The following is a 17,527-nucleotide window of genomic DNA, read 5'->3' on the forward strand; positions in this document are numbered from 1 at the left end:
GAGGACAAAACACAGACAGGTTAGAGTAGGTGTGCAGAAGGAGTTAACATGAGGTGGATGGAAAACAAACCCAGTAAAAGCCTGACATGCAGTTGTTCAAACACTCTTGGAGGCCTGCCTTTCAGCTGTCCATCTCCTTCAACAGAGTCAAAGCTGCAAACGGCAACATGAAATAAATTCAGATGTAAGAAACAGATCCCCCAGTTCCTGTCTGAACTTCAAAGCTTTCCTCCAGCTGTAGTTTGATGGACAGTGGTGGTTTCACAAAATAATCCATTGAGGAACTCCTGTCTCGCTGAAGGCGGATTGCTGGAACAGGATTTGCTGGAATATAATTGGTTGCAAAGTAGCAGACAGATCCCAAAATAACAGAAATGCTCATAACACTGGCATTGAGCTGTCAGAGCAGCTATAGACACTCTCCACTAGCCGACACACCATGGTTATAGGGGAGAAAACCTTCCTTCAAAAATAGTACTTATCGTGCCTTTAAGTCTGGCCTCGCTCTGCCCTCTCTCTCACCCTCCGTGAGGCAGGCTCAGTGTCGACTAGTGCTCTCTCCATCAGAGAGGAGGACCGCTGCTCTTCCCAGAGACTCTTCCTGCAGGATGCAGGATGCAGGATGCAGGATACAGCATGCAGCATGCAGCTTGCAGCATGCAGGATGCAGCATGCAGGCTGCAGCATGCAGGATGCAGGATGCAGGAGGATGATGCTGGGGAAGGAGACTGCGCTGGGCTGGGTCGTGGGGCCACACAAGCAACGTCACAGTCTTCACCACTGTGATTCAGCACTATTACAAACGCTACCCTCCCTCGACCTCTCTGGACGTCTCTCTGCCTCTCTCTGTCTCTCTCTGTCTCTCTCTCTGTCTCTCTCTCTGTCTCTCTCTGTCTCTCTCTCTGTCTCTTTCTCTCTCTCCCTCTCACACACACACGCACTGGCTTATTTGTTATTCTGACTTCTGAACCACAGAACCTCGGCAGCATGACTAGCGGCATTGTGGGACTTAATGTACTATCTATCCCACCCCGTCTGTCTACTTGCCTGTCTGTCTGTCTGTCTGTCTGTCTGTCTGTCTACTTGCCTTGTCTGTCTGTCTGTCTACTTGCCTGTCTGCCTGTCTGCCTCCCTGCCTGCCTGCGTGCCTGCCGTGTTTGTATGGCCATGCATCTTCCTGTCTGTCTTCACAGTACAGGAGGAAGCAGCTGCTGACCAGAGTGAGGAGGTGAAGAGCTGACGACACACCTGAGTTTCAGTCACAGAGGCAGAAAACAAGCTGTTAGAACAGAGCAAAGCTAGCTCAGGCCAACTAATCTGCTCAATGCACCAGACACAGCTGAGGTGTGTGTGTGTGCGTGCGTGCGTGTGTGTATTCGGGTAGGGGGGGATTCTCAGAAAATAAGAATTCGAAATCAGTCAATCAGATAAAATGTTCTACAAAAGCTACAGTCACTAAATCCTACCGCCTCTAAATAATTGTGTTTTCACTGCAAGCTGTGAGACATTCTATCAGATATTAATAGCATGAAAGTGACTCCCTCCAAAATATCACATTCTGCAATGGAATATAATTATGTTCATCCCACAACAAAATCTGTGTCACTCCAAATGGGCAATTAGAGGGTGAAACTAAGATCATCATCGAAAATAAACAATAGACATCACAGCACAGTTGGTTAAACAGGCCAGTTTGAGAAACCGTCTGTCTGACAAATTGGTCACTGAGCGCAATCATTCATGGGACATCCAGATGACGTGCTAAAGAGGGACTAGAGACACATCTACACAATAAAACCTTCAGACATCAGGATTCATGACCTGCTTCAGTGAGTGCGTGGCAGGAAGGAGTTGGGTGTGGTAGAGAGACCTAGGGGCTCCCACAGAGAGGAACTCAACCACAAATAAAATGTGAACTGGAAAAGACATTGACATCTTGTCAGCTAACTGTTTGTGTCATGTAAAGATACAAGACTGCCTGGGAGGTTGGCTTGTCAATTAGCATGAATAAAACAACCGCAGGGTCGAGGGTGCTGCTTGGGGCTTGACAGAGGAGGCAGGAGTCTTGTTTAACAGGGCCTGGTCCCTGTGTTGTCACGGCCACAGCCGTGCCCCCCTATTGTTTTTGGTTTTGCCCTGGCCTAGTGTTTCCCTGTCATTGTCGTCACCTGTCTCGTTCAGTTGTCGTTAGTTTCATTGTGTTCACCTGTGTCTTGTTTGTTTCTGTGTATTTAGGTTCCTGCTTTGTGTCCAGTCTTTGTCTTAGCATTACCCTTTGTCCCTGCGTGTACCCTGTCTGTTTCCCGTTTTGAGAATTAAACCTGTGTTCCTCGCTATGCCTCGGTACTCCCCTGCATTTGGGTCCAACCCCACCTCACGTCGTGACATGTGTCATTTGTGTTGGCCGAGTTCTGAAAAGACTGAAGCTAGAGACTAAGCTATTTTCACTCATTAGCTTCCTAACAAAGAAGCACAGCTTGTAGAATATGCATGAGCTTCCACATAACACTCTCACAATCCCTCATGTCTCCATGGTGGAAATGTGGTACGAATGGGGAAAGAAAATATATATTTCATTTGTAATGTATACATAAGCATGAATAAACAAATTAGATTATGTTATAAAAAGCCATCTTTAATTGAAATCTTTACTTAATTAGTGTATCAACCATCACTACATTACAATTATCCCACAGCTTGGTTGCTTCCCCTCAGACTATCCCCCCCCCCCCCCCCCCCCGCTGACGTGAAAGCTGTCAAAGCAGAACCTGCTACTCGCACCAAACAGGCAGCTGGAGGTGCTGGGAGGAGGAAGACAGCAGGCCTGTCTGCCAGCTCAGGGTTTATCTGCTCTGGCAGAAGGGACTGGCCACTCTCCCATTCACACCAATTTCCGTCCAGCATGAAAAGTGCTGGGCCAATCACAGCCATTTATCTGAGAGGGGGTGGGTTTTATTAGTTTGACTGGGGGGGGGGGGGGGGGTGGAGGGGGGGCTCTTGAGACACTCTGCCCTCAGGAGATGGAGGCTGTTGCACAATCTGCTCCCCACCTGCTCTGAGTGGGGGTGCATCCCTGTGCTAATTCACACACACACACACCCACCCACACAAACACACACATACACACTGACTAGCCAAGCATGGCTGCTGAGGAGACCGTTTTTCAGCCAAGACTGCTTCTCTCTCGGCCCTCTCGGCCCTGAAGGCTGAATGAGCCACAACGTGACTGGAGTGATGACTGCACTCCCAGGCCTGTTTCAACACACAGAACACCTGCTTTCTGTCCGCCTCCTCAAGCTCTGCAGCGCCCCTGAAGACCCTAAGTGGACCCTTCTAGCTGTTTGAACTCCACCACTAATTACTAAATAAGATTAGGATGCAAAGGGAAAGGTATGGCTCAGTGGATAGAGCGTTTGACAGCATATTAAGATGTCGCAGGTTCAAACCCCCCCTGTGCTGTATCTAGCTTTGGATTAAAGCATCTGCTAAATGAATAACTTTGAACGTGTTTTAATTACATTTCTTCATGGAAAAAACTTTTAACAGACAATATGTCAACACATTAGATTGAGACATGGATGTGGACAATTAAAGAGACAAGGCTTTAAACCCCACCAACACAGCCCTGACCTCCAGGTTAACATAGCGGGTCTTTATAATGAGAGCAAGATGTATTGATCAGACTGAAGTTAATAAACCCCACTCCTACAGTTCAATACCCAGACAGGCCTCATTCAAGCTGAGTTGGCAGCGACAGCTGATGAAGCAAATGGGATGAGGTCGACATCAAAGGCCACAGTCTGGACCTCTGTGTGTGATTACGAAGATACAGGCTTATTGCACAACCAGAGGAAACACAGGATGCCTAACTGCAGGTCTGGACTGGGACTGAAGAAAGAAACGCAAACCGGCCAACGACCGTGTATTATTATTATTAGTAATATTGCATTATGCCTCGGCCGTTTGACCGGCCATTCGGGAAATCTCCCGACTGTCCCGACGGCCAGTCCAAGCCCTACCTAACTGGTAGGCTTACACTATGGTGCTTCCCCTCCTTCGTCAGAGGGTTCCAGCTCTGAGCCGCACCGTGTGGGATGGGCCCTCTGGAGAGCCGGCCTCCCAGCACAAGACCACAGCTTCTGCACCGGTAAAATAGCATGGAAGTCTGTTTCGAATTATGCACAGCAAGCGCTCATTTGAGTTTAAGGTTCTGTTATATCTGTAGCTTCACAGCCGTCATCGAGCACAGCCGTGGTTCCAGGGGAAGCGTGCTGTCATGCGTGTTGTCATGTGTGTTGTCATGTTGGCTTCTGATGCTGCATGGAAAAGGCCAGCTGTTCACATAGCATCTCTCAAAGTAACAAAGGAGGAGATGAGTCAGTGCAATGCATCGCACATCAGATGCAATCTGTCACACGCACACAAACACACACACAGCATCATAGAAAGAAACCAATCGGTGCTCATTAGCACAAGATATGACCTCCTGTGAAACCAGTTCACTTTGATAGTTCAGGTGTGCCTTGGATTTTCTCTTGTCCAAACTTCCTTCCCTGTCTGGCACAGAGAAAGGGAAGTCCTTTATTTTAGAGGCAGAATCCAATGGTATTAGTGCTGAAAATGGCAACTTTCCAGTAGCATGGAATGCAAAAAATGTAGCCAGGTATCATTTTACTATCTGTTGACACAATATCTATCTTTTTCTCTTCTTCTGGGTCATGTGACTCAGAGGGTCATGTCATCCTCTGTCCACTCAAAGGAGGGAATCTCAGAAGGCTGCTGTAGATCCACAAGGCTTTCCTGGCTGACGCCATTGTTCCCAGACCAGAACCAACAGGCTGGGATGGTGGCAAAAGATCGTTTTTCAATCTCAGCAGAGAACCCACTGAAATATTCATGTCCCTGTTGCTTGGATATGACAATACCAACATTCTGCGCTTTGGCCATGGAAAACTGAGTTCATGAGCTGCATTTCACAGCTAGTGACCAAGATGGCAGATTTCTGCCTATTGTTAGTTCATGTTCTGTTCCGTTATGAAAAAAGAGAAATAGCCATTAATTGAAAAGTTCAAAACCAAATTATTGCCCTGGCATTTAAAAGACCATTTCCTTCATGAATTTAATCTTTGAAATGTCAATAGTACTTTTGGTAGCCTGCTGCTTATAAAGGTTAACATGTGATTCATGACTCCAATCAGCCCAAATCAAGAAAAAAATATATTGTAATCTATGTTTGAAGAAATGTACTATGTCCATTTGAATAAATGTCCACATAGTATACCATGTCTAATCTCAATTTAATTAATATCAAAGCCATAATAAGTCAACCGTACGTGATACTGTATTAAATATTGTAACGATGGCGCTAGGGGTCTTTATTGGAGTGGATGCGTAATAATCGGACGCAGAGAAGAAGACCTTTTTATCCTGTGTCGCAAACACCGCTCGGCTACAGGTTTTATTACTACACCACCAATCACATGTGAATGCCAACAACAAGTCATTAACTCACATACAATTCACAGTTATGGCAACAACAATAACTTATAGTTACTAATATCCATACATCATCCACTGACAAACCTAATTGACAGAACAACAACACTCAACTCAAACATGCATACAACATTAACCAAACATGAAACAAGTATGTGAATTGCGCCACCCACAATCCTTTGCGCCAACAGCGCGAGTTAACACGCGACCAATCCGTGGGTCGCTACAATATGTTGTGTTCTCAAATTGGATCTGATAAGTTACCGATCAACAACTCACAAAGTAAGGTACACTAAAGAGATCAGTGGAACACCAAGGGCCCCGGCACCACGGTGAAAGGTCAAAAAAGTCCAGATATTTTTTCCCGATGCAGAACGATGCAGGCGGGTAAGAATCGCTTCAATGTGGCCGAGCATTGAATATGGTTTCTGGCCAAATTCGTTGGGCTTTGTAATAAACAGCCTGAATTCGTTCAGTTGAAGTGTAGCAATTGAAAGACATTAACAAGACCATTGAAAATGTAATCGTGTCAATTGAACAAACGGAACGTGTGCACGAGGTGGAAAAAAAACATTAGGCTATGTTTGTTTATTTATGGTAGAACGATGTTAGGCTGATCGTTCACTCTGGTGGACTAAAACAGTAATTTAAAAACAATGGCTAAATTAATACCCAGCTGATTTTAACCATGTTGAGTGGTTAAAATCAGATAGTGTTTAAAGGCTACATAACGAGGGTTGATGACACGACAGAGTTAGACCTTCACAATATCGCTGATTTAAGGGTGTGTTGTTGTTCCGTGTTGAAATCTCTGCCACATACCTCGTGTCGCTCTCGGCACAATGGTACACGAATATACTGACCATAGCCTATATTCTACTGATGATCGCCTCACATGGCAAACCTTTCAAAGGCACAGAATATACCTATGTCACGTAGGTCCTTCAGGACAGCAGTGGCGACACACAACTGCATAAACAAGTTATAGGCTATCTGAAACAGCAACAACAACCAACATGATATTAAACCGTGATTTATGTTGATTGCTGCCTCAAGCCGACATTTGCCTTATGAATTTCAAGCCAGCGTTGATCTCTGGCATGTGAGAATTCACGGTTTTTCTCAGTTCCAGAGTGCTTCCTCTTTCTTTTTAAGCTCCTGACTGCACCACTATCAAAACACCGTAAATCCGCCCACTTTTGAAAAGCTCTGCAAGTTGATCATAATGAACTGCAGCTCGCACCAGTAAAACAAGAAAACAATTATTAAGAACCGTGAAGAGTACGGGTAGCCTACCTTTGATCGAGATTTCCATTAAGTAGCCTATGGGGTTACTTTCAGATGTTCGCTATCGCTGGGGTCTGATTCCGACAGGGATGCTGAGCTGCCGTTTATTTTTGCATCAGCACCAAGAAACAAGAGGAACTCCCACCTGCTCAGGGACCGTCTGTAAATTGAACACCTGCCCTGAAGATAAGGGAACGTCGTTCAGAACACAAAAGCCATTACGTTTTTTCTTCAGAGGTTGACAAAACATTTTTGCATACAAGACTTGCACAGATTGGTCCATATGAAAAATCTATTTAGCGTTCACATCTGCTTTACAATAGGTGAAATGTGTTAGGGAAATAGCCTTGCAGATCTTACAATAAATGATCATTCTTTTTTCATTGTGACAAATAATCTTTGTTTTATCATCAGCGTCTCCACGAGCTCATGGTCAATTTCAAACAATTTACTATTTTGTAGTTTATTAGGCTATATTCATATTTATGTAGTGGGCTACTAGGCCTATATTTTGCCAATTATTTCTCTATCGGGTTTCATCAGACCATGACAGTTGAAAGTGTAGTGAGCGTCGCCACCTGCTGGTCAATGTAGGTATTTCTGCACTTGACAAAATAGGTCGAAATAATTAAGCATTGTTGTCTTAGTGTTAGCCATAGCATAAACAATATACACTTATGCAAGAGGAGGGGAGAGATGTGGAAATCAAAATATAATATTTAATGTAGTCTACTGTAAAAATGACATCGGAATTTTCAAACAACTTGATGGTCTAATCCAGACCAGCAGGCGGTACTAAAGAGTCGATGCCATTTCAGTTTAAAGTGCCTCTTCATTGTGAGATAGCGCAATATTTGGTGATTTTGTGAATTAGTTGTACTGCTGACATCGTGCGAGGGGCTGAAATACAACTAGGCTACTTCGTGTGGAAGTAAACGACGTCAGGTAACATCCGTAGCCTACCTTAATTTTACAGCATTCCATTCGTTTCTGCCAATAATTGTTGGAATGTCTACCCTACGGTCAACCTTATCTTAATCTGTCTAGCATGTGAATTGTCTGCAGCTACATTATAATAGGCTGCAATATGTCATCTGACGTCCTTGTACGAGACGGTTCTAGTAAATTCATGGAAGTCATGTCACACAATCAGTCTACCCATATTGGGTTCACAACAGAAAAACGAGTAAAGACATGCAAACGCTCCTAACAGCAGAAACCTATGCTGTAGCTTTAGCAAGATAATCACGATAAACACATGCCGCGCAAATAGCATTATCCTGGCAACGCCGAGATATCTACCTCAACACATTTTAATGGAGCTTTGTTGTCACTCTAACATAGCCTACATATGTCTCATAGCTTTCCTCCTTGAGAAGCCTATAGCGTTGTGCAAAAAGATTTATCCTAGATGCTGCATGTAACCTACCTCTATGTAACTGCAGTTTAGCCTGATGTGTTTTTTGCAACCCCCGGGCTTGAACCTTAGGAATGTATTTTATTTTTCGTTCGGTCAATCAGCAACCCCTAAATTAACAGTTTTCGTGATTCCTCCTGTACTCTTTCTTGCCAAGGAGCTGTTCTTTCAGCACCACGCGATTGCCACGTGCGGACCACAATTTCACAGGGTCAAATTGTACTGGATTAAAGCCACGCATCATTTGTCACGTTTAAACTGACAAATATTTTTACTTTCCTTAGAAATGTTTACCAGGATGTTGAAACTGAAACTCCTCAACGCTCTGGCACCGGCATACTTCTTTATCGCCACTGCAGTGACCTTCATTCTGTACTTCTGTTTGTTCATCCCGACGATTTTCCAAACTCCTGCAATGTCGCTGGAGGCGTCGACTGTGTTTCACACCGCGGTTTTCTTATTCTTAATGCTGAACGCCTTGGGGAACTATATTATGACTATAAAGTATCCCGCTGAGAGTGCAAACGAGAGCGTTATTCCTATGTGTTCACCAGACTGCCCGGACAGAGTGGATGCCCACTACCTTCTCAATGGCCGCCACTTCTGTAAACTCTGCAAGAAAGTCATTCTCCGGCGGGACCATCACTGTTTTTTCACGGGAAACTGCATCGGCAATAAGAACATGCGTTACTTCATCATGTTCTGCATCTATACTTCATGCACTTGTTTGTACTCTTTGGTTCTTGGCGTGGCATTCCTAACAGTGGAGTACTCCATCTCGTTTGAAAACCCGTTGACTTTCCTGACCCTTTTACCCCTATCCACAGGTTACTTCTTCATGGGTGAGTCTCACTCTAAAGACATCACAGAATCTAAAACCCAGTTTATAACCATAAAACAGATGTCATCACCCTACCGTTTTTCTTCTTCTTCCAGTCCAGCTCCTAATCTCGATCTTTTTCCCACCAGGGGTGATCTCTGGTCTGCAGCTCTTCCTGGTGCTGATGCTGTACGTGTGGCTGGGCATCGGCTTGGTGTGCGCTGGATTTTGCTGCCAGCAGGTGCTGCTGGTGGCTAGGGGCAAGACCTGGTGTCAGATGCAGCGCGGTCAGCTGGTGGAGAGTTGCAGCACCTGGAGAGACAACCTGGGGGATGTTTTCGGCTCTCGCTGGGTTCTAGGGCTCTTCCTTCCTGTTCAGACGGTGGAGGCTAGCTCGGCCGACCAGGCCGGGCATAAGCATGACTGAGGATCCACTGGCAGGGGTGCCGTAACGGGAAGGGGAGGATTCAGACGATTCTAAGGGCCCTGGGTCAGGCAGGGGGCCCGGCAGAACCCCATTCTTTCCTGTATGGTTTTTATTTTGGTGCCCGGAGTACAATTAGCCAGGGGGTCCAGAGACCCTAACCCCAACGTGGGACCTCAACTCTCTGCACATGAACTGCCTCAACAGTGGTTTAGAACACACTCTTGCTCTCTCTTTTCTCTCTCCCTCTTTTTCACCCTCTCTCTGAGTGTGTCTATAGGGGGCCTGAGGAGAGGACTCGCTTGTGGATGGTTTGGTTATGAAATATGGGTAGAATCAGCAGAGCCCAGAACAAACCTCTCTACATGAGGCCCGTCAGGGAGACACGTCTGATGTCGACCATTACTAGTATATAGAGTAGGGATATGTAAAGCATTTATTTAAAAACATTACTAATGGTTAGTTTATTATTACTGTAGTTAATCATTTAGGTTAGTTTATTCTTGGCTTCAAATGGTTATTTATCATAATGTGATACTTGTACACCGTGTTGCTTGAACAATATGTTTGTCATTCAGGTTGTTCAAAGTCAAGCTTGCACCGAGTGTTATGTATTGGGTTATTAGGCTGTTAAACATATTTAACAAAGTATAGCCATTTATAAACATTCATAGAATAATTAAACTTTCAAGACAAAATTAAACCATAAAAATGGTTTGTAATTTAACTCATCCTCCTTTTAGATCTTCCTGTTCTAAGATAGTCCAAAATCAACAGATCTCTTGAAAAACACAAGTATGATTCTCACAGGCACAAAGTAAATTCATGAAATGACACCATAACACACATTCCTAGAAGAACAGGAGCCATAGCGATATAAACCATTGGTGACTTAGATTTTACTGTAGTTATCCTGTCTTTATTAAATAATTCAAAGAATGGCATAGCCATGTAATCAGCTTAAGATTTGAGTATCATATTGTTTGAATACAATAGCTTAATACTTCAGACACCAAGTGCAATTTCAGTATGTTGTTGCACTGAATAGTGGTTATATATGGAAGGAAATCAGTGACATGTTTTGAATTTTAAAAGGCATCGAATGCTTAATATTGAAATTTAAACACCACAGAATTAGTTGGTTTTGAATTCACTTCTTTAAAATTTAAATAAGATTTTTTTTTTCAATGTGAAAAAAGATGCAGATCCAAAAATGTAAGGTTCAGAATATTTTTTTAAGCTTAAAACATTTGAATAGAACAAAAATCAGGGTGCTCAAATTAGAATGGTGAAATTCAGAAGAAAAAAATCCAGATGTCCCAAATTTTGGGGATCTAAATTGTACTGCTCGAATTTGAGCAACCTGAATTTCAGAATGTTACATTTTTGGATCAGAATGTGTTTTCACATAAATAAATAAAAATAGTAATATTTCAATTTCAAAGAGGTGAATTCAAAACCAACAAATTCTGTGGTGTTTACATTTCAATCTTAAGTATTCAATGCCTTTTAAAATTCAAAACATTATGTCACTGACTTGCCTCCATAGTTAAGTGAAGTTGTTGATGACACTTATAATATTCAGAGAGAATTATTAGTATCATTCTAGGATTTTTTAATATACGACTTCTAGAGTATGATGGCTATCTCTCCTGCTGTACTGTGGTTGCATCACACGGGTACTGGGTCCAATATCGCTGCTTTTTGTACTGTAAACAGAGTAAAATCCAAATCTATGATTATCAACATTCTGGCATCGTTTCTGTGAACTGTTCTTCAAAGTGTTTTGTTGAAGTGTATGTCTGCTTGGTGTAAAAAGAATACACTTACCACCCAAGGGCTGTTAAGAGAATAATACTTCACTGAAGGGAAACTTCCTTAAAAGCTTTGTAGACACAGATTGCCAGGATGGAAAATAATTTCTTTTAAACAAAATTGAGCAGTTTGAGCTGGAATCAGATTGCACATTTTCTACCCCAAGTATACAACTAATACAACATAATAAAGGGATGTTAGATGTCTGACAATTATTTAATATATATAGTTCATCCCTATTTTACTCACCTTATATAGATATTTATTGGATAGAGGGTTCAAGCTAGGATAATGCTTTTAATGTGCCAAACAGTCGAGTACTGCCTGACAGTACAACAAACAGATCCAAAGATAGTGAGTTATCCTGTAGACAAAGGTCATTAAAGAACTGGAACTAAACACTTTAAATATTACATAGACATATTAAACTGTATTATCTCAATGTCATTTATGTTTTTGTGCAGAATTTCAAATCGATTGTTGAGCTATTTCGTCTATTCTGTTGATCTAATAAAAAATAATTAAATAAAAAAACAAAAGACGGTATTTCACGTCTTAAAGCAATGACTGAAATTGTGTGTGGAAAAAAACACTAATATTCTGCAGATTAACATTAGCTGATTATTTTCTTTAATAAGCATACACAGCAATGAAAATCATTGTTATTTAAAAAGTTACAAAAGTGCACTTCAATAAATGACCTGGCAAACAACAACCTGTCTCTGTATGTCTATTAGGAACAATAGAAAATAAAATGTCTTAATAGGACATCAATTTCAACACAAACACATTTGCCTTTCACACTGAAAAACAAGGACTGATAGCAGATTGAATACTTAATTAATTAAGTAAGTTAATAATAACTTAAATATCACCAGCCCAATTTATAGCATTTCCCAGTTGCTAACTTAATGTCTTGCTAATAACACCGCTTGATTGCATTCAAGAACATGCTCATATAATGTTAACAAATGTGTATCTCCTACATAGCATAACAGGCAAGTTTAAGACTGAAAATGACAATAAATAACAGACGTTGTTTGTGTCTAAGCTGCAAGTACAGTAACACATTTTAAATAGGCTTCTTGTTCTCGCTGAGGGTTTAATAACGTACTGGGCATTATGTACAGTTCCTGGCAACCATTGGTAACCCTCTACCTTATATGAGATATAATGTAACATATTAAAATTATTATGCTACCAATTTTCTGAAGCTACACAATAATCAACAAAAATATTAGTTATATATTATTCTTAATTTTTATCGAGTAAATAGAACGAGAAAGCACTCCTGTGCTGCCAAAACACGCAAAAACAGTCAATCTTAGTTGTTTTGTTATTAAAAGACCAACTCACCACAACCCTCGTCATTTGGTTGAAAGACTGTAGATGATTATCTGTGCTATGTCTTGTATGAGTTGTATTTTTAGCACTAACCCATGTATTTTGAAGCCATAGCCCTTTCTAAGTGGCATTCACTAGTTTGAAATAGCGTTGATAAACACTATTAACAAACCATGAATGTAGCAAAGGGTCTGGAACACCGTAGTGCTTGTACGCATGTCACACTGTCCTCGTGTCCTATGTTAGGACGCCCTGTGTCTCCTGCCCTTGGTCCTGCATGTCCTCTAGATCTGAGTCAGGTTCCTGCAGGGCCAGAAGCAGTCTGGAGCAGACCTGGGGGTCTCCACCAGTCAGGGCCTCCACCAGCAGGGAGGTCTGCTCCCGAAGCTGGTGCAGCTTTCGCTGGGTGCGTTGGTTCTTCTTGATAAGTTCTTTGGTGCGCAGTGTGATCCCCAGAAGGCCAGACTTGTTGAGGATGTTGTAGGTGCTGCAGAAGCGAGTCCGTTTGCTTTTACCCACAGGGGGGGCATCTTGGCAGCTTTCACCCTTGTAACTACCCGCCTCTGACAGAGTTGCGGAATCTGAGAACCCCGTGCTGGCCTCAGAGTGCAGTGACAGAGGCCTGTCTAGAGGCTGAGACACACATCTCTCCTGGCTGTTGACAGCCTCGCAGTGGCCATCTGAAGTCTCCAAAGTAGAGACGCATTTGAGGGGTGTGGGTGGTCCAGGTAGGACACTGGGGGAGCCGTGTAACTTCAGGCCACTGTGATCCCTCCTGTGACGCCTCCCATACTCTGGTGTGGACCTGCCCCTCTCCAGAGATGCCCCATGCCTCCTGGACGATTTCTCTTCTGGATGAGGGGCTATTTTGGGGTAGGATTTGAGGATAGGCAGGTAGTTCTTTGATTGTCTGTAGTTGTCAGAGGCACTGGTTGGAGAACTGTTATTGCTGTTGTTTACCATGGGCTGTAGCAGGACTACCTGGGACTGAGGAACTATCTCCAGAGGTGAGGAGTAGCCCCAATTCTTTAGCGATTGAGTCACTGGGCTAGGCTGAAATACATAAAACACTCTTTAGCTAAAAAATCAGAAAGGGATTTATTCGCCATGAAAGTTTGCACAGACAAGGAATTTGCTTTGGCAGGAAGGTGCATACAATAAACATATAGGAATCTTAAATGTAAATATGTGGTCTAACTATGCTAAGGGTACATAAACTAGCATATTAAGTGGAATAAAATTAAAATAAAATATAAGTTGCCGTAATTTACAATATAAAATACAAATATTACAGAAGATACAAATGGTACAGATAACGTTTTGTAATGTAGTGCAAAATGCAAATTGTGGCAAGATTGGGGCAGTTTAGGCAAGGTCACACTGCCCAAACAAATAACAACAAACAGTAATAGCCAACAATGGTTGGGTTGTGTTGGTTTGGTGTGATGTGCCTTTGAACATGACAGTTATCTTTTCAAACCCAACAGCCAACAGTAGAATTTTAGGTGTTTGTTGGACATTGTTGGAGCAGTGTGAACTGGCCTATAATCTTTTCACAAATTACACCCTTTTATGAAATGATGACCCTTACACAAAAGACACCAAAGTATTTACCAGGACAGAAAAGCTGTACAATACCTGATTCAGGATGATGTTGTTCATTAAGAGCATAGGGGACAGTCCTGGATGACATCCTTCCATTACTACCCCCTTGGAGCCGCTCTGAGGATCCTGGGCAACTAGCCCAGTCATCCTCCCATTGTCCTCAGAGTCTGTCAGGTCCACAGCACTCAGGTACCCAGAACTGGTGTCTGTCAGGAACAAACAAGCAAGCTCAATTATCTCTCAGGGCATTGGCCTACATGGAGCTAAGCAATCCACAATCTAGAACTGTTATTGGTAGACAGTTTTGCCTTCTTACTCTAATTTAACTTTCAGAAGTAGCTTCCAAAGGTAGCTGGAGAAATGTGAGGAGGTAACAGTGTACTGAGTAACCTAATAAATGGAGACATGTTTACTTTGCCAGTAATCCCTGGCCTCAAAATAATAATCCCACAAGGTATTATCAAATGGCCTGAGCATTTTACATTGTATAACAGTCCTGGAAACTGTATCTGAGAGACCAACCTGAGAAACTTGAGTCTCTCTCCTTTCCAGACTTGGCGGATTTCTGATCCGTCATTATGGATGGTCTTCAATGACCCTCTGCTTCACTGAAAGAGCTTATCACTTTTTGTCCTAGAAGAAAATATTGTAGCGTGAGGGGAAACAGACAGGACTCAGGGCACAAGAGGCAGAGACCACGTTGTCAGTTTGATAGCTTAAGGGCCCGGATATATTTCCTTGTGCGAAGACGACAGCTACCCCGGGGTTGAGATGTCTGCCAAAACAATAAACCAGGTTGGTGAGACCCGTTCACAACCAAAAACCCCAGTCTGCCTACCCGGTCAGGTCCAAAAGCCCTGTACGTTAACCCTCCCCTTTCAACCTTTCCACCAATACCCAAACCAGGCTAAACGTCTCCTCTAATTAACCAATAACACTAAACCAACCCCCCCCCACATCGAGAATTGCTGACAGTTGGTTGTCTAATTTGATACAGTAACACACTGCAAAGCAATTCTTTATCTGAAACCAGTAGTGGTTAGAACCAAAACTGTACTGTACTGTAGCGAGTGGTACGTGACAGTGGAGCGAGTGGTACATGCCAGTAGCTAGTGGTACATACCAGTGCCTCTACTGGCACGTGACAGTTACTGTTCTGTTGATAGTGGTTGGAAGTGTCTCGTGGCAGTTGCATTGGGTGTCTTTTTATTTTTTTAATATAAGTTAAACTGTTTGTGCTAACAGACTCCAAACCATACTTATGATGTCTCACTACAAGCTCACCATACAAAGTAGTCGATTTAGACATTATATTGCATATAGTGTAATGGTGTGACTGTAACGTAAAGCAGACTTGTACACACGTATTGAATTAGTAACAAATTATTTTACACAGCGTTACTGAATTTAAGCGTGCACATGAGCCACCGTTGTAGACTCTCCTACGTCTCTAATGCACATCGTTGTGTTGTTATCAGCGCCTCCTAGTGGCGTATATCATTAATTGTAATAACTGAAGTCTTTAGGTGCATTCGACATGGACTGATTTCATGCAGCGCCGGCTGACTTGAGACGGCGCCGAGGCTAGGTCACTGTGACGTAGCCATCAAAGTAAGGTGCGATCGGTTTGAGAACTGCCGGCTATGTCTATGGTGTAGCTGAGCGCATTTTCTACATTGTTGCATTAATAACTTCTCAGCAAGTGATTTCATTGATCAGTTGTTATGGGCTGCTGGCACTCAAATTTGACTTGACATGGCTTGAAAATCTTGCTAGCTGACTAAAAACCGTTGGAATTAACAGTTTTTCATAAGTAATCATATACTTTTTGTACATTACAATGAAGTTTACAGTGTTAACTATACAAAAAAATCACAAATCTCAATTTTGACAGAAAACTATTTTCGATCTTTTATGGCTTATAGTCAACAATGAGCGGACTCGACATCCACGAGTTTCCGCAGGCCGCCACAGGCCGCCACGCATTACAAAAACAAGTTTATGGCCTGTTCTGCTATTCTAAAATGGCCGCGGGGTAGTTGACAGTAAACAAATGCTCCAAGACACCCAACTCAACTGCCCCGAGACACTTGCGTACCACTATCAACAGAACAGTAACTGTCATGTACCAGTGGAGGCGCTGTCACATACCACTAGCTACTGTCATGTACCATCAGAGGCGCTGTCACATACCAATAGCTACTGTCATGTACCAGCGGAGGCACTGTCACATATCAATAGCTACTGTCATGTACCAGCGGAGGCACTGGTATGTACCACTAGCTACTGTCATGTACCAGCGGAGGCACTGGTATGTACCACTAGCTACTGTCATGTACCAGCGGAGGCACTGTCACGTACCACTAGCTACTGCCACGTCCCACTAGCTCCACTGGCAGATACCACTCGCTCCACTGGCATGTACCACTAGCTACTGGCACGTACCACTCGCTCCACTGGCACGTACCACTAGCTACGATACAGTTTCGGTTCTAACTGCCTCTCTCTGAAGCTCGAGCTTGCTTTTGAGCCACAACACACGGTGCATACACGGGACCACAGCTCAGTTTTTACGATGAAATCATAAGTCAAATAAGCTGTTGTTTACTTACATTAACAGGTGACGCCTCAGGAGTCTTCCGCAAAACGGCCTTCTTGTGCTAAAACAGGCTCCCCAAGCAATGACAAACAGCAATACTTTGCTGCTCCGCTTTAAAAGTAATCTACGGCTTCTATTTTTCCTTTACGGCGTGAGTTGGGCAGAAGAGGTTGCTAGGAAACCGTAACGTCATTAGCTCAAAGCTTTGCTATTGGATGACTTTGATTTCGCATCTGGAAACGTGATACGCTTGATAAGAATCTGTTAGATTAGTTGTGACTCTCATCTTGATTATTATAATGGGAGTATGTTAGTAAATAATGTAAACATGGTCATCGCTACAGGGTGAACAACACACGACAATGTTTAAGGATGTTAACATAATTTGAGGCCGATTCTCTTTGTCACTCAAACACAACACACACAAGCACACACCATTAATACAATGATATATCTCTTTATTTGTTGTCAGTAATTTTAATCTGTATACAATAAACACACAAGTTTTAACATGTCTGTATTATAGTTGATTAAAACATCACATACAGCACTGTAATTCGTTTGAGTTAGTCCATGTTTTTCCTTCTCTGAGCAATTTTGTCCACGGTCAAACTGATGATACTGAACATCTTAATCCTAAATAGGCCTTCAAGTTATGCTAAAATCCTCAAACACTGGAACAGCAACTCCAACGTGGTCAACAGAATTCTAGTCAGTCCA

At 42.8% G+C, this 17,527-nt stretch overlaps 3 protein-coding genes across 5 annotated transcripts in view; 1 reads left to right on the forward strand and 2 right to left on the reverse strand.

The window, feature by feature from the left end:
• tmem63c (transmembrane protein 63C) overlaps positions 1–6,880 on the reverse strand; it is a 25,201-nt gene extending 18,321 nt beyond the window's left edge. The window contains exon 1 of the mRNA XM_047048107.1: positions 6,793–6,880. The gene's annotated coding sequence lies outside the window, so the exon portion shown is untranslated. The remainder of the gene's footprint in view (positions 1–6,792) is intronic.
• On the forward strand, positions 5,693–11,762 carry zdhhc22 (zinc finger DHHC-type palmitoyltransferase 22). Of its 3 annotated transcripts, none has more exons than XM_047049820.1 (3): positions 5,693–5,883; positions 8,485–9,042; positions 9,170–11,762. In XM_047049820.1, exons 1-3 carry the CDS (start codon positions 5,874–5,876, stop codon positions 9,445–9,447), a joined length of 846 nt encoding a protein of 281 aa, XP_046905776.1. In that variant the 5' UTR covers positions 5,693–5,873; the 3' UTR covers positions 9,448–11,762. The 3 variants fall into 3 exon arrangements, with proteins under 3 accessions (XP_046905776.1, XP_046905793.1, XP_046905785.1); XM_047049837.1 differs by having other exon boundaries at positions 9,028–9,042; XM_047049829.1 differs by lacking the exon at positions 5,693–5,883 and adding an exon at positions 7,666–7,728.
• Positions 11,763–11,866: 104 nt separating this feature from the next.
• cipca (CLOCK-interacting pacemaker a) lies at positions 11,867–16,973 on the reverse strand. Its single transcript, XM_047049613.1, has 4 exons — positions 16,821–16,973; positions 14,731–14,841; positions 14,242–14,414; positions 11,867–13,656 (listed from the first exon to the last, which is right to left on the reverse strand). Exons 2-4 carry the CDS (start codon positions 14,783–14,785, stop codon positions 12,841–12,843), a joined length of 1,044 nt encoding a protein of 347 aa, XP_046905569.1. The 5' UTR covers positions 14,786–14,841; positions 16,821–16,973; the 3' UTR covers positions 11,867–12,840.
• Between the last annotated feature and the right edge of the window lie 554 nt (positions 16,974–17,527).

This window comes from Hypomesus transpacificus, chromosome 3 (assembly GCF_021917145.1).
Source record: "Hypomesus transpacificus isolate Combined female chromosome 3, fHypTra1, whole genome shotgun sequence".
In the NCBI taxonomy this organism is placed as follows: domain Eukaryota; kingdom Metazoa; phylum Chordata; class Actinopteri; order Osmeriformes; family Osmeridae; genus Hypomesus; species Hypomesus transpacificus.